The sequence below is a fragment of the Bombus vancouverensis genome, chromosome 10 (genome assembly GCF_051014615.1).
Source record: "Bombus vancouverensis nearcticus chromosome 10, iyBomVanc1_principal, whole genome shotgun sequence".
NCBI classification, from domain to species: domain Eukaryota; kingdom Metazoa; phylum Arthropoda; class Insecta; order Hymenoptera; family Apidae; genus Bombus; species Bombus vancouverensis.
In genome coordinates, this window is record NC_134920.1 from 5,050,965 (window position 1) to 5,077,060 (window position 26,096).

Genomic DNA, 26,096 nt, shown 5'->3' on the forward strand with positions numbered 1-26,096 from the left:
TCGCGTGCTTCGATTAACGCATCGATCCGAGGCGAGGACTCGGACATACGCACGAATGGATCGAGGGACGATATAGTGATGTTCGTTTAGTCACTGCTGGTTTTGCAAAGATGACGAAGATACGCGTGTAATGTCGATTTCGAATATCGTGGGAGCTATCGATGCTGTTTACGCTGGCTGGAGCTGGAGAACTCGAGGACTTCGTTGATCTTTGCTTAGATAGAAAGCAACGAGTGTTAAATTGTGCATAAAGCTCTTGAGTAGATAGTAGTTGTAGAAACTACGACTTTAATGTATAATACATTTGATACAAGTATCAGATTGAGTGAACGAAAGAAAATGTATTTGTGATCCATATCAGCTCAAATATTATTATCGATTGTCAAAGACAATACCATTATTGCAAGGAGAACAATACGATTCTGTGATCGAAACAGAAGACCAATCGGTGGAAACGAAGTTTGGGGGGAAGAGGGGAGGGACAGCCGTGGTATGTTTCCTTCGTCAGCGGCGATGCTGAAGAATCTGCAACAAAGTGCAATGACCTCGCCGTTTTTGATGGAGAACTTGCTCCAGAGCAAGGCGTCGCCCGGTGCCGATTTAACCAGCTTGACCTTGAACTGGGCGGCGAGTCTGGTAGCGAGACAGCGAGAACGAGAATGCGAGGCGAACCTAAGGATCTCCAGGGAGAAGGTTTCGCCGTCGAGTGCAAATCAGGATCAGCTGGATCAACGATCCTCCACCGGTGCACGTGGCTCGGATCGTGGAAGTTCGATGATCGACTGCAGGGACCATCAACGAGGATCTTCCGGGAGGATCGATCGACAGAACGATCGCATGCACATTCTACGGGAGAAGGACGGTATGGAGAGGAGTCAGATCACGTACGTGGACGTGGACAACGAGAGAATCGACGGACACGTAATCGTGGATCGTTTATGCGCGATGGAGAGGCTCTGTAACGAGAGGATCGAGAACCGATCAAGTTCCGCGGTGGACTCGTGCAACTCGAACGTCGACGAGGATCCGACAAGTATCGAGATGGACGGAGGACTTCAAGGCGAGAGGGAAAAGGACGATGGAATTCTAGGAGGTGAACGCGTGACGGCATTACAGCCGGACAGGCGGTACGACCTTGGATGCAGAAACGTCATGCACACGTCCGATGAGATGACGATTCAAGGGGAGAGAGACGTGGCGGTCGAGCGTGTCGTCGACAGGATAGGTGAGAGAACGACCGCCTGTTCCTGCGGCGACGAGCAGTGCTTAGGACCCGCATGCAGAACCATCCAGGAGAAGGAGAAGCCGCAGCTGAAGTTCAGCGTCAACGCTATACTTGGCGGCAATCATGACAGGCGACCGCATTCGGGTAACTGTTCTAACTTGAGACCTGGCACGCGTTTATCGCCTGTGATTTTAGATTTAAGATACATAGTTTTGGTAGCTTTCGATCCGTAGATGAGATTGGAGAATAGATTCTTTGAAAAAGACGGTAATGCGAATCTTTCATACGCTTATGTTAAACAGTGATCTGCAATTTTTTATGTTAAATGTTAGATAAAGGATATACATAGGAACAACAGGAGTAGTGCCTTAAAACGTCGTCTTGTTGAATATAGTTATTTTCCAGGAATAATAATACTTGAAAAAGTAGTTACAAGATCGTCAATCGTTGTTTACTTAACGATCCTTGTCGTTAACGATCCTTATAATCTGTTAGCGATCCTTATTAAAGGCTGCTTTAATAGAATTTTAATAGAATCTTCGAATAAGGTATAGTAAATAGTCGGTTATAATACCGTCATCTCTAATTAAATTTCGCAGAGTTATCAGTTAGGAAGATAAGTTTCGGATTAACGAGCACGTCAGAAGAATCTTAGTCATCTCTGAGCATTTAGAGTGTTGAAACAAAGCTCACCACAAATCAGTGTCGCCAGCAGACTTCTGTCGTCGGTCCCTAAATCTCATCCGCACACCCTCAAGACGAGTCGCAGCGTGCGTGCAGGGTGGAGCAGGACGTCAGCTGGTCCGCCACTTACCTTCACCCCAATATTAAGCCCTTACGATTGGTGCCTATAATATTAGACAAGCGGCAGGATCAAATGATGTATTACCGTGCCTCTTATCGCGTTTCCTTATTCACAGTAATTCCGGCGACGTCGTCACGAAATTGCCCGTCCTATTACCGAACCTTCCGATTTATGACCGAACCGGTGACATAACTGTACCATGAAAATATCTCTATATTATCCTATTATCCTTTCGGTCATTTTATTAACGTAAAATACTTCTTTAACGTAGCTTACAACGAACGTTCCATTATTCTCTCGAATCGTTTCATCATTGACCACCGATTCGAAACAAACGATGAAATCAATCGAAAATTCGTTTCTTTCATTCTTTAAAAAAAGAAAAAAGAAGGAAAAAATAGAAAGAAAGAAACAGAAGAGAAAACGAAAAACACATCACGTATCCGAACCACTTCAGTGTACATCAACCGTACAATCTCTTGCATCCCCGTCGTTCTTTTTTCCCTCCCTTCCTCTGTTTCATCCACCCTACCCTACCACTAACGAGTGATTGACACGAGTCGATAAAGTTCATGCACATACGATAAATACATAAACGGGTGCCGACCATGTTAGTGGGATAGAAAGCAGATAGGAAACCGAAAAGTGGGAACGAGACGAACGAGGAAAGAGAGAACCGAGAGATGGTTCATCAGTAGGGGGAGGGGGAGGGATACGTGTGGACGAATGTAGATAGGTGGAGAGGCAAATGTTGCATTTAACATTGGCGGATTGCATCCATGCGCCGGTGGAAGAGGAGAAGGTAACGTTGGGGAGATAGAGAAGAGTAGTCGGGGAAATTTGGTGCACTCGAAATAGGGGGGTGGGGTTTCATGCATTTGTCGGATAGCGGATGCATTGACCGTGCCACGTGCATGTGTTACATCCCTTCCTCTGCCACCCCCAACCCACCCTCTCCTCTTGCGTGAATCCATCGCCTCCGATAGACCCTCCAGCGTCCATGAGCTGTCTCCACCCCCTGACTCCCTCTTGATGCAACTCATCCCAACAATCCACCCCCTTCCTCCATCCCCCCTTTCTCCCCCTTCCTCCCCCTTCCTCCCTTCGCGACCATGGGTACTATCGTTCGGTCCGCTTGGTTTGTACGTCATGTCGAAATGTTGTGAAATAATTGCGCGAAAAAGTGATTGGCAACAAACTCGAAATTCATCGACGGACGCGAACGAACGCCGTGGCAACGTGGAGTTAGGTATGGAAGGGGTTGGCGCGGCGCACGGTCTGGAGTGGATGGGCGTTTGACGAGAGAGCGACGTTAAATTTCGAATAGCATTTTCGCCAATCGTTGTGCGATTTACCAGATCCTCGCACTCTTTCGCTCTCCGTTCTCGTCTTCCTCTCTTTTGCAGTGCGTGGCGCGTGCTGTTTCCGTCTCTCTCCCCGGTGCCACGCTTTTATTCGTCCCCCCTTGCTCTTCTCTTTCGCCAACCCCCCTTCCCACCGCCCCGTTGCCGCCTGTTTCTCGTTGTTGTTTGTCGCTATTATTGATATTTTTCGATATCGAGCGTGACACGACCGGAGACTCGTGTAGATGGATGGCGAAATGCGTGTACCCCGTGCCGTTTTATTATTTTTTTTCTTTTTCCGTCCTCGCTTTTTCGATCACTCTTTGGAAGTAACTCGTCTACGTTGCCAGAAATTTAATTACAGAGACCTTTGGATCGTAAGTTGCGTTAAAAACAAATTGGAAGGGCAACTGCGATAAGCAGATAGTCCAATTTTCCAATATTTCGATAAACCATCGAAAACCAACTCAAAATGAAAATCCATCGAACATTTGCACTTTAGAACATGAAACATATGCCTTCCTTCTTCTTCCAATAAATGCAATTTAAGTATCGGACCTGTCCTTATTGCTCCAAACCCCCCTCCAGTCACTAAACATTAATTACACGTAAATTTTTAATCCCACTCCAACGAATTTGATGAGCTATATAGACCCACGAAGGAACTAAAATTAGAAACTGAAATTGAAAATTGAAGACTCAAATTCCCGGTATCGCAAGAAAAACCATCCCGTCTTATATTCTCGATCGAGTTGGCACGTCAGACGTAATAAGCCGGCATGGGACGTCAGCCCGCTAACCATGCGCTAAGGCAAACATCGTTCCTCTATTATCGAACAACATCGTTTCCTACCGTGCATAAATCGTAGTACCCCCATTCATCGGGAAACCTGCAGCGGTGTCTACTTAATAATGCATCAAATACCCTAATCCCAAAGAATAACCACCGATATGTTGTATCTTGGTCGTGTAGTGAATCCGGGGGTAAAAGCGAAGGGAGGGTCTTTAAGCCCGGGCATTAAAAAAAGAATGGCGAAAAAAAGCACAGTTCTACAACTGTAACAACAGAACGTTGTGTCCTGGATATCCTCGTATCCTCAACAGGCTTTCGACGTTTAATCTGCTCGATTCGAATGGTCGTAGAGGAACGAAGACAGAATTGAAAAAGGGATGGAAATAGTATTCGCGAAGGGAGTAGGCTCGAAGGAGGTGGAGCAGCTTAAAAAACGATTCCCATTCAATGTTTCCGTTGGAGGTTAAGCCGTTATTAGTTGGCCAGGGCTCGCGATCCTGGCAGGCAGCTCCTCTTATTGGCTGGCTAGGAAAACAACGATAAAAGGCGATGAGTATTTTATGGGGTACACCGGTACAATAGGACGTCGTGTATGGGCCATTGTTAAAGCATTGTCTGGTTGGAACGCAAGGCAAACCTCTCTTTCTCCGTTCGATTCTGGCTTCTTGGTCGTCGTGAAACGTACGCGGGAACCGTGCCGCTCTATTATTTTATTATTTTCAAACACGTCGCCTTCGCTTCCTCTCTCTTGCTATCCTTTTTGGCTCGGTTAAATTGGGCGTGGCTATATGACTGAAAAAATGTATGTTGCAAACACACGTCGGACCATCAACCCTCTTAGACGCCTGTAAATGATTGGTGTACACCTTTCTTTTCTCTTTTATTCTTTCGAGAGTTAGCTGCGGTTTATCAAGTGCTTGTTCATTTTTAATGGAATTTCATGGTCCATACAATTGGCAACTGTTATATTCTTCGAAAACTTTTCAAGCAGATTTTCTGGATAGAAGTTTTGCTTAGAAGAAGAGAGGGTCTTTTTTTAATGAAAAAATGATAGCAAGAATATATCTATTCTTTGAGCAGTGGAAGGTAAAATATATATCTAAGCGATTCACACGTACCAAATATCCGTATATTTATATCAGAGGTGTTGAAGCGTGCGTCAACAAGAGGTTGGGCTCCGCCTGGAGCTGTTGAGGAGGGTTTTAGTCGGGGGTGTCAGCTCGAATTATGTATCGCAAGGAATACGACGACTTGAGCAATCCGTCGTGCGAAGATCCGAAACCTTGGGCGTTTCACGGGGAACTCGTCCGTAAAAAACCCGCTTTTACCTCAGTTTAAATGTTTCGAATTAATGTCACTCAACCTATTAACGGAAAATTTGACGTACTTTACACACGATTTTATCGGCAACATCTTCATCGAGTTACTTGGCTCAATGAATTTCTTATTGATCGATAAAATGTGTCTTATACTTGTGCAGAGAATTTTCAAGGACTTCCGCCGGAAGCGATACCGGCGTTCTTGCAGAATTTACAAAATTCTGCGAGTTACAGTATCGCGAAACCGATCGCCAGACCAGCAGCTTATCATCCTTATCACAGGCCGAGTCATCAGCCACCTCAGCGTCATTTACCCCCGAATGCGCACCACACGTTGCAACAATTGTTCTACAGGGGACCCTACTTAACAGGTAAATACTTCTCTTTTTACGACTTGTAGATTTATATTTTAATGAGCTATGTTAATCAACTTAGTTACTAGGAGACATATCTTCAATTTTTCTGAACTTTCCACAACGATTTTTCAATTCATTATCACACGAAGAAAATAGATAAAGAACTACTGAAAAGAAAAAAAAAGGCATACAAAGAAAAGGTCTGGAAAAGGTTGTTGCTAATTTCTACAATCATTCTAGTCGTTAATCCATTGCAAATACTGGTTAAAAAAGAGCCGCAACGAGCGATGAAGGATGGTGTTAAATTGTTCACAAAAAATATTGGTCATTATATATTTATTTTGGGATACTCGAGAGAGGAAAAGTTAATAAACAAGCTGGACGCGAGGCGGAAACACAATCTCGATGAACATTTAAAACCGAAACTTCCGCACATGGCGCCAAAGCGTATAAACGCGGGCACGTGCACGGGCACGGGTTTATCGAATATCTTGTTATAGGTAGGCTCGTATGGGACATGGAGTGCATATGAAGTGCAGTGAAAGCACTACCATATTATGTACATGCACCGCCACAAGCAAAATGCACGCATGCAACAAGTGCGTGCAAATATCATCGGCGCAGATAATACTGTCATGCTCAGCTTGGCAATATTGTACAGATACGATCTGGAGATTCAATTGCCCGTTCGTTATTAGATGACTTTGATTCAATTACTATCGAGACCGGGCCTTTAACGTACGAGCAATAAATTTTGCCTATTGACGTTTTTCCAAATTCTGATAGAATAGTTCCACGTTCTAACGAAAAAATTAAAAAAGAAAACACATTGCTTCAATACTAATTGACTCGTATCTGTAAATATGTGGTTGTTCCTTGTGCAGTGCAATTTTGTACTGGTGATAAAAATGTAACGTTAGGTTGTCCCAAAAGTTTCTTTCGTTTTATAAGGAAATAACAGATGTACATTTTTTGTTTTATATTATTTTATTGAATTACGTATGGCCCATTTTTCCAATAGAATAAAATTGTGTATCTACTATTTCCTTATAAAACGAAAGAAACGTTCCGCACCATCTAATACTTTTGGGGTAAAAACGTCATTTTATGAGCACGATATGGAATTCAATGTTTTATTACTAATTCCAAAATTTGAATGTTAATATCGATGGAAAACTTAAGTGTGCATATAATATTATAATCATGACAGTCGTGTCTCATTTAAAGTGTTAATGAAATTCCATAATGTTTTACATAACACGTATAATATATTCATGAGAAGTGTCTATAGCGAGCCACTATTTCTACTTTTATATTACTGTGCATTTTACTTACTTTTAATACTTTTAATTAAAATTTATAGAGAGTGATTTTAATATATCTGTAATTTTTATAACTTCTTATGTGTTAGATATTTCTATATATTCTTTTCTGTAACTTATAACTTCAATCTCAACATTTAAAATAAAAATCATGTTTCAAGGCAATCTTCCTGAATGTAAAACGTATGTAATCGGTAGTTGCGGGTTCTGGAACTGGAGGTCATCATCCGGGTGCTCCAGGTGGTGGGACAGCGTTTCCAGGTGCGATTCAAGGTGGGCTGGGTGATTTCACGAGCACTGGCCTGGTATTTCCATGGGCAACAAACGCACGTGGAAAACCTCGTCGAGGAATGATGAGAAGAGCGGTTTTCTCGGACCTTCAAAGACGTGGCCTTGAGAAAAGGTTTCAGATACAGAAGTACATCAGCAAGCCGGATCGTAAGAAATTGGCTGAAAAGCTCGGCCTGAAGGATTCCCAGGTAAGGAAATATCTGTTGAAATACTTATTATAAATGAAAATTATTTTCATCATGTGTGAATGATCGATTATAATATTAGAGACACAACAGATTCGTTAATAAGTCAAAGCTCAAATAGTTTCGTGGGTAATAATGATTATACGAGATAATAGCATCAAATATGCCATATTCAGGTAAACTTGCGTGTATTATAATGTACACAGGCTTGTCATGATCAAGCGGTTGCCTTCGCAGCCGCATGAATGAACAACGTGATGCTTAATACCGCGTTTAATGATCTTAATAGCATACTAATTTGCTAATCCAGCTAGCGAAGCGAATAGTTCTTTGTTATTCGGATTCACGCTATACTATTATTAAGAATTAAATAGTTAGTTTCTTTGTAAACTTATTTTATTTGGTAACACTGTTTGCAAGGTTAAATCTAATTACCTTGTTTGGAATTTTCTTTAATAACAGTAATTAAAAGATCACGATATATCTATTAATGCTGTAATACGATCAGTCTTATTACATTTTTTTATTTAATTAACGTCATAAATGATTGCATTCGATATTCGCTGATAGTCGAGCGCATAATCAAGAAATTAATCCGTACGAAGACGTAAGGGGACCAGGTTTGTCGTAGAATATAAGGTGCTTAATGACCTTATTAGGGCACTAATTGTCGCTTTAACGAAGTACGAAACCTGGTCCCAACGGAGCATTTAATTCAGCGACGAAGCCACTGCTCTCACCCTCCAACGATTCCATTCACTGAATTGATGGAGACTAATGCTCAGGTTTCGTCGAGCCAACTCTCACGTGGTATCTACATACATCGGGCCTTCAAACTTTACCATATGCATCTACTTTACATAAAAGATATACAACATGCGCATAACACAAGTCTGGAATGAAAGAAAGAGCATTACTAGTCCCGTGTACTAACAACTTTACGGGCTATTTGAACTCCTTGCAAACATTTCGATTGTAACGGTTATCCCATTAAACCGATTTAATACATTTCTGAGTCATTAGCGGCAAAGTAATCAAAAAGCGATTCTAACAATCGTAGCACGTTTATAGCGTCACCATTGTACAAGCATCGAAAGCCCGATTCTTCCTCTTATAGGGGTTATTAACTTGCCTACTAATAATAGAATTATTTCTAACAAAACATTAAACTTAAAGTCATATTATACTACTGTGGGTATTTATTCTTTTTCTAAGTCGTATCTTTAATTTATGTATCGAGCTGTCGTAAGGAATTTATTTTTTCAATACATACTTTGTACTTTGACAAAACAGTATGTATACTTACTTCATTCACATATTTTCTAATAACTTTGCATTTACACAATTTTTATGGATCGTTTCATTGAAGGACAAAGTGAGCAAACCAGCACGATACATTTTTCTGCACAACTATTTTGTTCTAAACTATGGCGATCTTTCTCATATATCGAACTTGCGCATCGAGTTTTTAACAGTATCTACTCCTCTAACACACTTTTTCTATTTTCTACAAACCGAAGCATAAATTATATTAATAAGCTATATATATTACAATCAAATCTACCTGTAATCATATCTACCTGTAATCAAAGAGTAATTTATATATTCTACCTCTCTGTATATCTTATATCTGTGTCAAAAATCTTACGTATCTATCATCAAAAAATTCAAACACACGTCTAAATTCCTTCACTAACTTTCATAATATCCTACGAAATGAATATGTAACCATCACCATAGTGAAACCAACTAGCGAGCCAACGAAACAGGCGAACTAAATTTATTACCGACTCAATGGTTAAACGCAATTAGAAACGAAGTGTCCAAAGGCGCGTAATATTTTCTGTCCTATTCTAACGTCAAAATCGTGAAGTTTAAAGTTGTGGGCGGTGATCACGCGGAGGTGATCACGCGAGATATCATCACCTCGCGTCGGTAGTGTACATAGGAGAAAGAGCCGCGGCTGCACATGGTGCTAGAAGCATATAATACCCCCGGTTTGGGGTTAATCGGGCGATGCCAGTTCATTAGCTGAACACGTATATCGACGCGTGGGGTCGTGTGCAACACACCAACGTAGCTTCGCCGTCGCTAGTAGGCCAGAGCTTCGTTGTGGCGACGCAAATGAAACTAAACGATGCCCAGAAAATGGCATAGTAAGTTAGTTTCATTTGATTTCATGAGCATAGTTTGCCGATCCGCTCGGATAACCGGGGGATGCGTGCGGCAATGTTCCCGCTAATTTTGTTTCCTACTCGGTCAATGAATTCCGCCGTCATCGTGCTTCCTTCTATCATGTCGGATAATTATAACATGCATTTCCTCGATCGTCGCTTCATCGCGGAAAGTTATTATACCTGATACGTGTCAGTTACTTTGTTCTGTAAATTTAACTTGTTTTTGCACGTTTAGCGTTGTTAGTCATTTTCGAACCGTTCATTTGTTCTCTGTGAGTGAAAGTTTGTTATAGAGTGGTATAATTTATCGTTCTTTGAGTAATTCTGTGTCGAATTGGATTTCAGGTTGGACAATGTTAGAAGATGGATTGATTCGTTATCGTGTTGTAATATGATAATAAGTATAATTCAGAAGTTACTTTTCTCGATGCATCTGGTGCCTGAAGCAAATCTGCGATAATCATGACGCTCGAATTCTTACATCGGCATTCATCCTTTATCAAAATTGCTCGTTTCAATTTCAAACAGTATATCGTAAAAGTCTCAGCTAAGTCGAACAATTACAATTTGTGCACATAGAGTTCTCGCGCTATATCGAAGAAATGGAACGAATAAATTGCCATCTATAACTTTGCAAAAATCAGGAAAGATATTATCCCGGAGAAACCTCTGTTTTATCTATCTTCAGATATTCTAATTAGTTCAATCGTCTAGTTGTAATTAAGCTACTCTATTCAAACCCGTCTGATTCGATCAGTTGAAGAGATAGCTATGAGCAAATTCAACCACGTGCATTGATCTTTCTCGGATAAAAGGTGTTCCGTTTGTATTCGCCACATATAGCCAGGTTAGGATGATACATTTTGCATAGCTACGAGCATATGGCAGTATGTAGATGAAGCGCAAATAACGGTAAGAGATAACCATTGGTTAGCAACGGGTTGAATAGACGGAGATAAAGTTGGCAGTAAGAGAAAGAGAACGTAGAAGGAGAGAAAGGGCACGGAAGGATATATTCTCATGTATAATTCACACCTCGAGCGCCATGCCTCCACTGCCATTGGTTGAAGCCCACTCTGCCTGTGGTTTTACGAGAAAATCTAAAGACCACGCATACTCCTGCACAGAAACCTGCACACATACACAAAGATACACGTATACGTATATATGTATGCCAGTAGATATATACATATACTTTGGAGTTGCAGTAAATTGACGGTTCTTGCGACTTCGCATATACAAAGAGTCCTCTCTCTCTCTCTCTCTCTTTCGTCGCTTTCTTCAGGTTCTTCTTCTTCTCCTTCTTCCGCTTTAGTTGGAACAACTAGTAGTACCAGCGTGAAGATACAAGGATCTCTCTTCTTTTACGAGCAAAGGCTCCCGCATATCGAACGAGATTTCACGAGCTGTCCCAATAAAATTGTTAAAGGGTTGAAATATCATCGGTCAGCAGAATCGACAACCCTGTTTAGCGAAGGAAAATCGTTGGAAGTGACGTTACCTAATTGTAGCGATATATCTCTGGAGCTTCCATTTTGTGTTTTTCATTGAAATTTTTGTGTCCGGAGAGCACATTTTTGTTAATTTTCAGATTTACGTCAGTCGGTGAGTAAAAAGAGCTATTTTAATAAGAAGTAGCTGGCGGCATTTTAGTTGTGCGGAGGATTTGAGTTTTGTGACATTGACCACGAATATTGAAAGTGACAATGTTATTTTTGGAACAATAAAACGTAACTCGATCGTAAATGTTTCTATCGTTACGTAGGAAACAGGAGAAAGAAAAGAACAATCTCCAAGTTGTTGGAGGGTATGTTGAGTGTTGTGCGATTTGAGGAGCATGGGCTTTGCGCACTTGGCTGCTATCTAATATCACGGTTCACCACACGAACACCCATAAAAGCGATTATTGTCCGATGATGGCTTTCTCTTCCCTCTCGAGTTCCTCTTTTCTGTTTCTCTTAATAATGTTCGACTATAAGCAGCAGATGCTGGATTTCCTGATCTCTTGCAACGAGTTCTTTTCTAATCACTACTTTTCAACTTAATTTACCAATTATTAATTAAATCTACTTTCGCTTGATACGAAGATCTCTGTAAAACGTTCAAATGGGAATTTGATTTGATTTTACTACACTCTTTGAATCATTTTCGATTCTATTATATTTGTCCGATGTTAACAAATATTTTAAATTTGAAGAAAATCCTTATTGGTATTCCGGATGTTTGAATGTTACGTTAAACATCTTCTTAAAGCATTACAAATCCAATTATTTTCTCTTGCTGAAATGAGAGCAAGATTGAAATATAAGAATTCGAATATCTCGGCAGGGTTAAAGTATTCGTTGAAAATTGAAGCACAAAATGAATCAATCCGTGTATCAAGGTTAGAAAAGGGAATAATTAAATTTGTTCCAAATTTTTCCATGAAAATTGTACCTGTAAATAAATAAAAACGATATTTAAAAGAAATGAATCTTGAAGAAAGACGAAGTCTCCCGTTGTATCGTGGAGGCATCTTTTTGGATTAAGTTCCGTCCTTTGTCGTATCTGTAATCATACCGGTTTTATGAATCTTTCGTGAGATTTAATTAAAGACTTGCGGTGTACGGGTGGATGATAATAATAAAGCTTTTCCAAGGGGTAGGTTTGTACTTTGAGAAGTAGCGCGGTGCAGAGAGGGTTGGGGATAGAGAGAAGAGAAGGCAAGGTGCCGTTTCACTCAGGTTCGAGTCTTCACTACAGTTTATGACGAGGGTGGGTTTAAGAGGGACGTCGAGGGTTAAAGGGGGTTGACTAAAGTAATTAGTGATGGTGAGTGAACTCACCCTTCTCCGACCGTATTCACGTCTTTGTTCCTCTCGATTCGTTTAACGACAGGAAAATGTTCATCTATCGCCGGCCTTTTTATAGAAAAAATTAATACTTAAGAATTTACCTAGTACTTCCTCTTTTTCTTCCCATTTCCATATTGCTTGGCTGTGGCTACAGCGACAATATTTAATTTACAACTCTTTCCGGTCAATTTACATTATCGAATTTTGTCTTCCAACATCGTCGCTATGAAAAAAAATTCCAGAATCCTGCTCAACATTTTTTTCGTCACCGTAACGTTTAAAATGTATCATACTTCCCTTTTAATTTTATTGTTTGTCCGTGAAGATATAAAATTTCGAAAAGTTTAGTAGGATTGATCAGACGATAAACAACGAATGAAAGAGTTTGAGTCCTGTCACGAAGTAACATTGTAGGTACAGCATCATGTCAAAACCGTCCGTATCGCCTCCGGGCAAGATTCATCAACGCGTCGACCTTAAATTAAGCGGAATTAAGAGCAGCAGGCACTTTTGTGCTTAAGACGTTTCCGTCGGGCAAGCGGAAGCGTAGGAAAAAGTAAAGAGAGGGTCCGGAGGGCTTGTTATCTTTTTAATAATCAAAACCGACGGCATCGCGTCGGTTCTTCTTTCTTACAAGATACTAGACCTGTCAGAGTCACGTCGCCAATATTAATTCATGATGTAAAGAATAATTTTTAATCTCGTCGAAAATCAAATTAAGAACGAACCTGCTTCTATTTATTTCTATACGCTGCATTTATTATTTTTTGCTTATTTTATAGTTACATATCTTTTCTAAGAATTTATCATACTTCGGTACCAGATAATTAATTATTTGGTTATTGTTGGTTCGCCCCGTTACCATTTAATGAAAATTATTACATTATTTACAAGATTAATTGAGACGTAAGAAGTACCAGTTGGAAATATTTATTAAAGCATTCGGATTATTAATTTATTTTAGTAAAGTAATTGCGAGAATGTGGGGGGATGAGGAAAAACAGAATACACGGTGTTAGTTGAAGATCTCACAACGCAAAATGCTAAATTAAAACGCACCCTCCATCTTTTCCATTTCTTTATCTCCAAAATAAGGAGGCTACTACTCTTCTGATGATCGAGACGTCTTGAAGATTTAACGAATTATAAAGGTCGCGCGAAGAATAGCTCGCATTCGGTGCTACTGACAGCTTATTTAATCCTCAGGGAAAAAACGAGTTTCTCCTTCTCACTGTACATTTAGTCTTCGATTTTTAATTTGATCCAAAACAATAGCCCCTTGTCGATATTATATCTCACTCAGAAATATTTTTATTTTTCTAGATAGATAATAAACTTAATATTATTTTTAAAACAGAATTACAAAAAGAAATTGAAAGAATAGAAGAGAGAGTTGTTTAAATTAATTTGTTCTTCCATGTTTATATCTCGACGTTTGGATGGGTTCGCGCGGAAAATAGAAGCAGCTTGCCCTTTCCCATGAAACTGACACTGACACGTTAGATAGATCGACCATTAGGCTTGCATTTCACCCAAATATAGAGTTTCCTGAATTCCGTCGGTCAAATCAATTTGTAGCCATTAGGACTGCTCTTGGATCGAGTTTACTTTGAACAACCTTTTCCTAGAACAATCGGTCACTGTTCTCTGTAGAAGGACCATCCTACTATTTACACAGTAGTCGATCTTTTACCCCGATCAGTAAACGTACAATCTTGATCGTTTGTCTCGTTTGATGAAGAATGCTACTACAGATATTTCATGTAGTTCATTGTTGGAAAAATATACGATATATCCCTTGCAATTAATTTCACGTTTTCGAGAATATCGATGAAAGTTCTTACGAAAGTATTCAAAAAAATATCCCCGAACGCATATCCTTCATTTTCGTACCCCCGAATTTCGTGAAATCGTGTTCTTTTCTTTACAGCAGTCTTTAGAAGTAAATGAATTTTAGAAACAAGTGAATAGACAACAGTTATGAAATCAATTCCTTTTCAGTGTACTAAAATAAAATAATAAAAATGCATCATGTTACACTTTTAGATCATTCTTCGGTCGTAAAATCCCTCTAGGAAAACTCAGTAGCAAAAACAAATTAATTCATTTGATTTCTTTCAAACGTGGAATTTCTAATCTCTCGGATACTGCCGTGACACTTGAATTTTTCATGCCCTAATTTCATTGTAGTTCCAACCAAGAAAAACAATTCTAACGTTTCAAGACAATCTTAAGATCGAGCCACGAGAATACTGCGTATCAATTCTTTCACATTCTTGGTTCAAATTTAGGAAATTTTCTGAAATATAAAATCTAATGGAAAATCTAAAATCTAACGGAAAAATGCGAGTCGAGCGAAGACGAGCCGAAGGACGATTAAAGAGTAAAGATTCTACTTCATCTTGTTTCTGATATTTTGTAAGACGCTGCGCCGTTGATCTCTTCTCCGGGAGATTTCAGAGAGGATCAAAAATTGAGCGAGAGATCACGGAAGTTGGTCATAACGCTACCCTAAACTTGCCGCGGTACAGTCTGCGATGGATATTAAAAACAAAGGCCGCCTCTTACAGGGCATAACATGAATATAACGTCGCGCAATATCTTACGGCTTAAGCTGTTCGGCTTAGCCCGCGGACCTTCATGCATTATGGATTTTACTTTGAGAAAGCGCCGGCTACCCCCGACGCCAGACGAACTAAGAAACCATGAATATACAATACCGCGGTATGCATATAGATTCATCCTTTTGTGAATCAACTTTAATCACTTTCTACGAAACCGCAGTATCCGCCTCGCGACCGATAAGATCGCCGAAGATCGAATAGAGTCTCGATAGATTCTTGTTTTCTCTTCATCCCTCTTGCTCGTCATTAAGTTCCATGGAATCATTAGGTTCGTCTTCACCATTATTTTCTCTATCGATTTCGATAAAAGCGGTTTGCACGTTTTTTAATCGCTTTGTGTGTCACTTGATTATTTACTACAAGATTTTTTCAGAATGAGTACTTTTTTCGTGATGGTATTGAAATTTGTTAGTCTTGGTTTCAATGCTGCACATTCATGGAAAGTTTGAGAACCTCTTATTTGTGACGACTTTCGAGCATTATCTGGATAATTAATAGGAATTCTGAAGGAGGATAGTTCAACCAGCTAATTTAATGATGTAGTTTAAAGTAGTTTAAGTTTGAACAGTTCCTTTGATATTTGGTACACTTCAGTTTGTTTACATTGTACAATTTTTTACGATTCCTTGTTTTTAAGTATATTTTAGTATATTCTTTAGTAGAACGGATATTTTGTTTGAACATTGCAATACAATTATTGTTCGAAAAAATGTCTCAAATTGAACTTGCTCTGTTTTGAGAAAGGCATTTTACGTAGGGCACAAATTTTATGGAACTACCTATATTCGTTTAGCTGATAATAGTTAATTTAGCTTTGCCTATCTAGCAACACTCTTCCGAACGCGCAATTAATTAAAGTAATTCTCCGTCGTGTTAAAATTCTTTAGGAAGATAGCAGGACGACCGTTTCACTCTCCCTGTCATATAACTTTCAAAACGGCCTTCAAACATCTTCACATGTCGCAATCGAATGCGTTTGATATCGCTGGCGCGACATTTCGCCCGGAAATATCGCTTCCCATTCGTGCCAGGTCGTAGCCATTCACAGCTGTACCGCGTTATACCACTGGCACGCAGACGAATTCCAAATTCGCAGCTCGTGTCCCAAGTAAAAGCAGCCGCGGTCGACGTTGATTTCCGGTTACGCTCCCCTTTTGCGCCCACCCTTCGTGAAAATTGCTCCGCTCGTGTCTATAAAATCAGACAGCCTTATAAATAGGAGAACCCGACATTTTTGTCGAGTAAATTTCTCCAAATCTTATGAAGAATGGAATTTACTTTTTATTAAAGCAACTGGGAAAGTTACTTTCTTTCTAAATACACAAAAGTATAACTACGTTTAGTACGCGTTTTATACAACTCTGCTATACTATCATATCGAAATCAAACTCATTGTTATCGTTCGGTAATAGACGATCGCAATGATTTACATATTTCCAAATTTAATCTATACTTTGCATCTTACGTGGTAAAGATGATTGACGATTTTTACGGTGTAAAATATAAAATGAGATCAAATACTCGAGAAATTAGTAATCCAATCTAAACTATTGTTGTTATTAATGTCCCAGTGATATCGAACGAGAGTAAAAATTCGACGTGGCAAATAATTTACGCGTTATGCTCCAACTTAATCGACATCGGTCTTTGAAACTAATTACTATCACAATTGTATCCCATAAAAGAGGGACTAATTAAACGTGGCATAGATTCAAGGATAAATGGATTAACACTATCGTTTATCAGTGGGTGGCTGGCTCGATTAAAGCATCACCGATGAAACGCGGGCCGCCGATATAAATCCGGAGGGTTGGATTCCCTCCCCACCCCCAACCATTAAGAGCCGACTTCCTTTCCATACATCAGCCAACCCTTCGGCCGCAGAATCGCGCCGTGGTAGCTTTGTGCCGTACCTCTTCCTCCTCTTCTCCTCCTTTTTTCTCCTGTTTCACCCACTCGCCCCTCCGCTGACCGCACCATACCCCCTTCAAAAAAAAAAAAAAAAAGAAAAGAGAGAGAATCTCTCTCTGGCTCTCTAGCACCCTGTTCGTGCCCGCTTCTCGCCCCTTTTCTCCGCCTCTGTGCCCTTCGATCTCTTCGCCCCACCGCACCGCCACGAAACGACCCGGTACCGTGACCAGGTTGGCGGAGGGTGTCGATGCACCCTTCTTCCCTCGGTGCACTCTTTCCTCTCTCGGTGCACCCTTTCTCTCTTCTCTCCATGCGTCCTTCCATCCTCACTGCACCCTTCCTCTCTCGGTGTACGCGGCGGCGAGCCGCTCGAATCGAATCGGGGGAGGAAAACGAAGAGAAAGACGATCAGCGCTACGAGTCGAAAGAGGAACGAAGAAGAGAGACAGGAAGGAAAGAACGACGCGATAGGGTGAGACTATCGAGAGGGGTAGAGAGACAAAAGAGGGGTTGGAGAAGTATTATGTACAGAAGGAGTACCGAGAAAGAGGGGAAGAAAAGAGGGGAGGGAAGACAGGCTGGCGAGGAAGAGGATCGTGGAGAGAGCGAGACTGAGGGGTAGTTCTGAGGCCGACGTCATAATCGATCGTCTTTTATTAAACTGCACCAGATGGCGCCACCACCGCGCACAGAAATACCTATCGTACCTCCTATATACATACGCACATACATACAAGCGTATTTGTATTTGTATATATAATATACGTGTATGTGTGACTGTGTATGTGTATATACGAGAGGACGAAGGAGGGACGTGGTGAGTCGTAGGGAGATAAAGAGGGTGCCAGAACTAGGGGGTGGTAGCCATAGTCCTGAAGGTAGGGGCAGAAAGTTGGGGTGGGCAGAGGCGGAAGTAAGGGCGGTCGCGTGTGGGCGCGAGGAAGGGAGCAGAATAGAGGAGAACTTTCAGGCTACGGCGGAGGGAGAGAGTTAGAGGGTGGCTCGCGAAAGGAGAGACCGGTAGGCTGGCTGCAGCCAATCGTTTAACGATTACCCACTCTATAGAACGCGTTTCGGATGTCGTCGTTATGCCCGATCCTTTCGTATGGACCGATCCTTAGCGCGGCCCGCGTGAAACGTTCCCGGCTCCTTTTTTAATAGCCATCCCAAAGGGCTGCAGTTATATTACAGGAGAATTATATATTTCTTATATAGATCCTCGAGATGGTCTTGGGTTCGCCAGAATGATTCAGAAGTGGCAGAAGGCGAGTTAAACGGTAGGAGAGGGAGAGAGTTATGACGATTTTAGCACTTCGAATAGCGTGTCACCTTATATAGCGGGCTTTTGCTATCGACGTGTTTAATCGAGATGAGGATTTAGAGTGGATGAAAGGAACGCGCGACTGTGTGGCTACGGCCAATAAGTTAACGATTAAACGGTGAAGAGGGTGGAGAGGGTGAATCGAAGATTGCAGTCCAACGATTGAAGTGATTATATCTCATCGAACGTGATTGGTCGAGTAATCGTTCGTTATAATTTAAATCACTTTTATATTGTTTTGTTGTCAAAATAACTCGTTACGGTCATTAATGACAACTCCAATCCTCACGAGCTGATAAGCCGAGTGTCAAAGTAGTTGAAATAAAATGGGACGATCGGTGTCAGTGATGAAGGGAAGATAGATGTAGAGAAGAAAGAGAATAAGAAATATTTTTCAACACGGCTGACAGAAACAATTCGAACAATTTATAAAAATGATCGACGGCAGCGAGGAGTAGCGCGATACGCGGACAAAACGAACGAAAAGCGTGAACAACGAAATGATTCAACTTCTCCGAAAAGCCTCGCGTCTTTCACACTGAACGGAGAACCGCTTTGTTACTTTTGTTATACAGTTCCGAACCTGTCTGCCACTGACGGGACAATCAATCACCGTCGCCACTTGCAAAACGTAAAACGAAAAGAAGAAGGATCACGCCGAAAGGGGAGTGCGGAAGTACCGAATCCCTTGATTTCCCTGGAATGCATCCCGCAATTTCCGTTCTCTCGAAACTCGTACAAATATCAGCCCCAAAATTCCCTTTGCTTTTGATATTATATTAATTAGTGTTAGGTAAATGATCTATCTTTCCCAAGATTTTCTTGTTGATTCGTTTTCACAATTACTTAATTAAAAAGAAAGCCTCGTTAAATATCAAATAGCAACGAATAAATGTAACGTTTATTCAAAGATAGAGTAAAATGTTTAGAGATTATTTGAAATATTCTGGAATATATATGTTTCTTTGCTTCTGTTATTACATCTACACGCGATTAATCTTCTTTACTATTCATCCTCCAAATTCCATTACGATTATTTAATTAAAAGGAATCTCATTAAACATGAAATAACGAAGAATAAAAGTTAAAGCGATTAATGAGAATGACTTTCTACTTCTTTTTTTTAATATTTATATTCAGGTGAAACGATCCCCTCTTTTTGATTTTCGAGGATCCTCGGATGGAGTGTTCAACCCCAAGCGAGCAACGTCTTGAGCTCGATATTAACCTCCCTCTTTAATCTCTTTCGTTCGCAGGAAGCATCGGATTTCGAGGGATTTTTGCCTTTTAAACGAGCGAACGCTCGAGCGTTTATTTCATCCGCTCGTCCGATTTCCCGGATTTACACTTCCCTCGTGAAAAAAAAGAGGCAATTTCACCGACGCGTGTATTTCCTGAATATATCTACGCGAAGTTTTCATTTAAACGAGCAGCAAATTATTAATTATAAATCATTTAATTAACCAAGCAAAAAACAAAAGCTTTTAAACAGAATTTTTACGCACTACGTTGAAACGTCGCTGTCAAGTTAAACGTTGCGAAATTTCGCGCGAAATTGTAGATCGTACTTAAACGAATGGATTATCAAGCAATAAATGACAGAATCAATAAAGAACAATTTGTAGCAATTATTAGAATGTAAAAATGTATAATATATAATAGAAAATTATTAAAATACTATGGAACGATTAAGATTAATCTTTTGGCTACTTTAAATGCCACAAAAATTCATTTCCATAAAATCATTCTCCAAATCTACAAAGAACAATTTATATCAGTTATTAAAATATAGAAATATATAAGATCTTTGAATAATTATTAGGTACTTAAAAATGTCTGTTAAATTGGTAAATTCATGTAATATACGAAATTATCAAAATGTTATTAAATAATCCCAAGAGTAACTCCTTGATTATTTTAAACAGTATAAAAATTATTGTTACCAAATCATTTACTACAATTGCTTTAAGCGGAATAAAAATTTGTTTTCTTCAAATATTTGCGTCTAAAATTTTCAATATTTTTTCGAGCATTTTTTTCATTCAATTTCAATGAACTACGTGGACAGCGCAATTACATGGCGATCGTGCAATGGTGTTTTCGCGACAAAGATGGGCCAGCCGCGGTATTGAGAATATAACGCGCGTTTACCCTATTGCTAAAGAGCGTATTATCGCGTCGAATCGTTAGGGTTCTGCATCCTGTCAAGCGCACACACCCTGCCGAATGAAAATACGAAAACAATTTGTGTAAATTAATCCCTGGCAGATCCATGTAATTTTCTCGCCTCTCCTATTGCGTTTAATCCGTCATATCTAACTCGCGTTTCTTTCTTTTGTCTCTTTAACGTTCTATAAGTTCAATTTCACACTTTTATACGCATGGTGAAAGTTTCAATTCATCGTTGCTCTAACTGTGTTAATATAATATATACATAATATATACATATATAGTTAATTATTGATCAAATTATGTATTACTATTTTATATTAAATATAATTATAATATATCTATATATTATGTATTATACAGGGTGGTTGGTAACTGGTGGTACAAGCGGAAAGGGAGTGATTCTACCCGAAAAAAGAAGTCGAAAATATAGAATAAAAATTTTTCGTTTGAGGCTTTGTTTTCGAGAAAATCGACTTTGAATTTTCGCTCAGTTCGCGTGCGGTACGTTATAACGGATCTCACTGTAGATGGTTGTCTCGATGGAAAAATTTAAAAAAAGAAAAGAAATAAAAAAAAAATTTTTATTCTATATTTCCGACTTCTTTTTTCGCGTAGAATCACCCCCTTTCCGCTTGTACCACCAGTTACCAACTACCCTGTATAAATTATATATAACATAATTAATTTAAGTTGAATTTTTAATATGAAAGGAAGTACAGCTTTATATTTGAAAATAAAATATTTTTCTAAAAGAAGTTTCTAAAAACAAGTTCAAAGTCCTATTTAAAATTTATTCTTTCAATGACTATTAACTGTTAAGTAGACTGGTAGTTGCATTCAGAATATACTTTATCATATCTATATTTACAAAAAAACTGAGATCAATCTAGTTAAAACTGATTTGCAATAACGAACTCTGAACTCTGAACTCTAAGAACTTATCTAATCAGCAGCTTGAAACATCCGACTGCATATTATATGTATATAGATTCTCGTTAATATCCGCGTTAAGTCAAACTAACTCCATGTAAAATTTTGATGCAAAAATCCTTACCTAGACACATGTTCAATACCCAATCTAGAAAATGATCGATTGCCATCAGCGAAACCGTCGGAATGAGCTCGTTACCAATATAGAGTCTATCAATAACGCAAACTTCATTCTACTTAAAAATTTCTATTAAAATTCATTCTCATTTCTATTAGAAAAAAGGAAGGAATCGAAACAAATGAAAAAAAGGTAAAAATAAAAAAATTCAACAAATGAAAGTTCAAAGGATGAAAGGTAACATGATGCATCCAAATCGTTCACATTTCAGTATGTCAGATGCATGCTCACGTCCGTGAACGAAGTTTCATAAAATATTCGACGAGATATTAAAGAATAATAAACTTTTTTATCAATTTCTCACCCTCCCTACCACCGAAGCCAAGCAATATTAATAACGACGGGGCGAACGTCAAGTGCAGATAATGTTGTTGAACGGATTTCAAAAGTTGTTGATACTTTGTGCAAAATCGTTCGTAATATCATCCTAAATTACAACCGATTATAAAACGTATGAACAATGAATTTTTTCCATCGATTTCACATTACCAATTATTTCCTATTACATAATTGCTAACGATGAAATCAATTAGCGTTTCTGTGTGTGTCTTTTTTAAATTCGTATTTCTTTATGCCATGGAACAAGATTTTTGTACGTTGTACGATGTTAGACAATTAAAGCTGGTCGCTTTTAGAAAAACTGCTAGATCATTCTAACCATCATGATATCGTTACATTGAATTCATGTTTATTGTGAATAATGCATTCATGTTTATTGTGAATAATGCATTCATGTTTATTGTGAATAATGCAATTCATGTTTATTGTGAATAATGCGATTCATGTTTATTGTGAATAATGCACTATTCATGTTTATTGTGAATAATGCATTTAAAATCTGTATTTTCTGGACTCAATAAACTCCTTTGTAAAAAAAAAAAAAAAGATCGTTACATTGAGACATCCTCACAGAAATATACGATTCCATCGCAAATGCAACTACATATTCCATTTTAAATATTATGCTGAACCTATAACTTTTCCAAGTTCGAATGAAACATAGCCCACAGTATTATACAATCGTGTTCACTATTAAAAGAAAAATTCATTCTGAAAGAGTTTTAATACGGTCCCATTCAAATAACTCATCTTTCTTCGCGATTTCTTTGCTTCGCGAAACGAAAATCCAAAGTAAGCTGAAAATCTCGGATTCCGTCTCACCAAGTAGGAGCAAGAACGAGAAATACAATATAAAGTCGATTCTACATAAGGTCTAACGCCTTGTTGGCAAGCCCCAAAGGCAAATTGAAAAGAACTTTTAAGATCCAGCAAAGATGTCAAATGCATTCACGTACTAGGCTCACAGGCACTCTTGCACGGAGTGGCGACCAATGAAAATTCGAAAAGCGGTTTAGGTAAATCAATCCACGGCCTCAGGGTCAACGCTTCGACGTAGCTTAAGGCTATAATAAAGTGGCGAGCAGGATCAGGCTGGAGAAAAGGAAGGGTGGTACGAAGGCGAAACTCGGCGGAAAAGGGATGGGAAGGGTGGAAAATTTTCAGAGTTCATGTGCGTTTGACGTTGGCCCGTTCAACGGTTCGGTAATGCATGGTCTTTAATATTACGAAAATCACGCCGCACCCTCTTCCCATCTCCATTTCGCAGGTTACCACGTTTATAGGAGAGCTGGAGAGAAATATATATATATATATGTGAATACTTATTGTATTAAGATGTGAATCTCTGAGAGGGCAAGCCGATCAACGCCACTCTTTATGAATTTTTCATTAACCAAGTACGTAACTAATAGACTGTAGGTTTTTAAACAGATTCACATTTTTTATGAACAAAGTGAAAAAAAGGAACCTCAGTAGAGATTTGTTTCAGCTACTAAAAATTATATCTTGTTCTCTACTACGCGTATTTTATATATCTTCGCATATTATATACATTTCTACTGCTTCAAATTTAGCATGCATAATCTAATGATAATTAGTATCTCAAAAAAAAAAAGAAAAAAAATTACACGAGGAACTAGTTATTTCTATTTTCTTTTCCACGTAAGTGATTACAAAGTCTAAGGCATATTTTAAAAGGTAATGTTCATAATCGTCCATCGTTATTGAGTCGATAGAATTTGAATAATTTGATGTAAATGTAGGATTGACATCATCAATACGTTAATAGAAAGAGAAACTACCGATCTCTCCTCCAATTTTTATCTAATGTTCATCGGGAAGAAGGCAAAGAACACGAAGAACTCATCTCTTCGACGCCATTAGGGGAAAATTCGAGATGACCCTGTTTAATGTAAAATCGCTTTTTTCGCTTTTGCTGCGGTAAAGATAATGATAGAAAATTAATTCTAGACAAACTGTCTATCAATATAATTTTAACACACCTACACTTTATTACACCTTTCTCCACTGATCGTTCTATGATGCAATTCGATCAATCGTCTATCGTATCTTCTGTCATTCGAACGTTACGTTATTGAAGTAAGTTGTACATCATCATCCAAAATGAACATGTTTCGAATTACGAATATAATTTGCAGGTGAAGATTTGGTTCCAAAATCGGCGAATGAAATGGAGGAATAGCAAAGAGAGAGAGTTGCTAGCAACCGGAGGTTCTCGAGAGCAAACATTGCCAAACAAGAACAATCCGAATCCTGACTTAAGCGACGCGGATGGAGACAGGCCGAGGATGGACTTGAGCGACGTGAGTCCTTTAACGAGTCCTCAACGGCCGGAAGAACAAACAGAGAACGAAGAAGACGAGGAGATCAATGTCACGTGATGAAATTCCAGTGAACATCCTGATATAAACGTGTTCGTTTGATGAGACACGATCGTGACTCATGATTCAGGATTAAAAACGACGAACAATTAGCAGGCAGTGAAAGTGTATGAAAAACACATCTGGTGAATTTCAAAGGAAGTTTCACTACCGCTTAAATCATAATCAAAATGTGTCTGTTCGATGAAATAATAATGGTTCATTACAGATTCAGGACTCACAGGAGAAAATTCGACGATTTAGACTATAATTGAGGATAAAAGTTTTGATCGGTCGAGGTCACTAAGTTATTTATGACATCTAATTATTTTATATATTGAGAAATGTAAAAGATTGCGTTTAAATTGACTATGAATCTTCAATATACCAATACATTATATAAGAAAAAGGAATAAAGAGCAATATTGAGTCATGTTTGGTAGATGTAACTTGCAGTTAAAGTGACCTTGAATGTATGAAAGCATTCTATAATTTATCCGTGATATTCTTATAGAACTTGAAAAAAACGTTCGTAAGAGTGATAGATTCTCCTGTGCGTATCCTAAGATTTAGAGCTTTTAAATGATTTCCAATCTTTTAACCGTAATACAATCTTTGTATTTAGCAATTGCAACGTTATCTTTTTTAACGGTGAAGCTCATTTTTGTGTAGATGTAATTTTACTTTTTGCGATCTGTGAACACATCTTCCAATAACTAGATGATGTAAAACAATCAGAAATATATGACACGATGAAAATCGTAACAGAATTGTGACAAAATAATTTCCTAGAACAAACAATTTAAATTTAGAGAAGTTTTATAATTAAAGAAAAAAATATTTAAACAAATAAGCAAAGTTTCCTTAAATTATGCCTTACATTGTTTATTAAAATTGCATAAAATGAATGCCCGATTTTTATCGCGCCTCGAATTTTTCAAGTCTAAATAATTTTTAAGAGACAAAATGAACGAACAAAGTTAATTCATCGACAATTTTACGACAGCATTGTATACATGTTCCATTGTACTATGTTCGATTCGCGAAAGTGGATCTTATAACATATATAAATTAAATCTACGAAGAAAAGCTTGAAGATAAGAAATTGAGTTGTATAAAAGGTACTGTCCTATGAGACATTCAAAATATTTTCTGAATAACTTTTTACTTTATGGCATAACATCAACGATATCTTGATAATGTAATTATAAAAATTAATTTGTATCACCAGAAATATTTGCCGTAATAACATATATGTAAATTGAATTTAAATACATTTCTGTTTAAATTATTGAAATTTCTGTGTAAATTTTTATCTCTCGAGGAAGTTTCGGTATAATGGAATTTCCACTAAATCGAGAAATGTATTATATTGTAAGTAGAAATGGATGTAAGTTTGCGTAATTTTCAGTAAGGTATCGTATAAGGTTGTACTAGACATAACGTTACGATAACTAAGATATGTACCTAAGGTTTAAGGATCATGCTCTCGGGCATCAAAAAAACCAAATGTAATTATTCATTGTGATGCATTATGATCTGTGTAATATATTGCAATAAAACTGTCTATGCTAATTACTTTGTATCTTT

At 38.6% G+C, this 26,096-nt stretch overlaps 1 protein-coding gene across 1 annotated transcript; it reads left to right on the forward strand.

Moving 5' to 3' along the window:
- Positions 1 to 492: 492 nt before the first annotated feature.
- Positions 493 to 26,096, forward strand: Dbx (homeobox protein Dbx). The gene is made up of 4 exons (XM_033336026.2): positions 493 to 1,369; positions 5,647 to 5,856; positions 7,362 to 7,642; positions 24,285 to 26,096. The coding sequence occupies exons 1-4, from the start codon at positions 493 to 495 to the stop codon at positions 24,525 to 24,527; spliced, it is 1,611 nt and encodes a 536-aa protein (XP_033191917.1). The 3' UTR covers positions 24,528 to 26,096.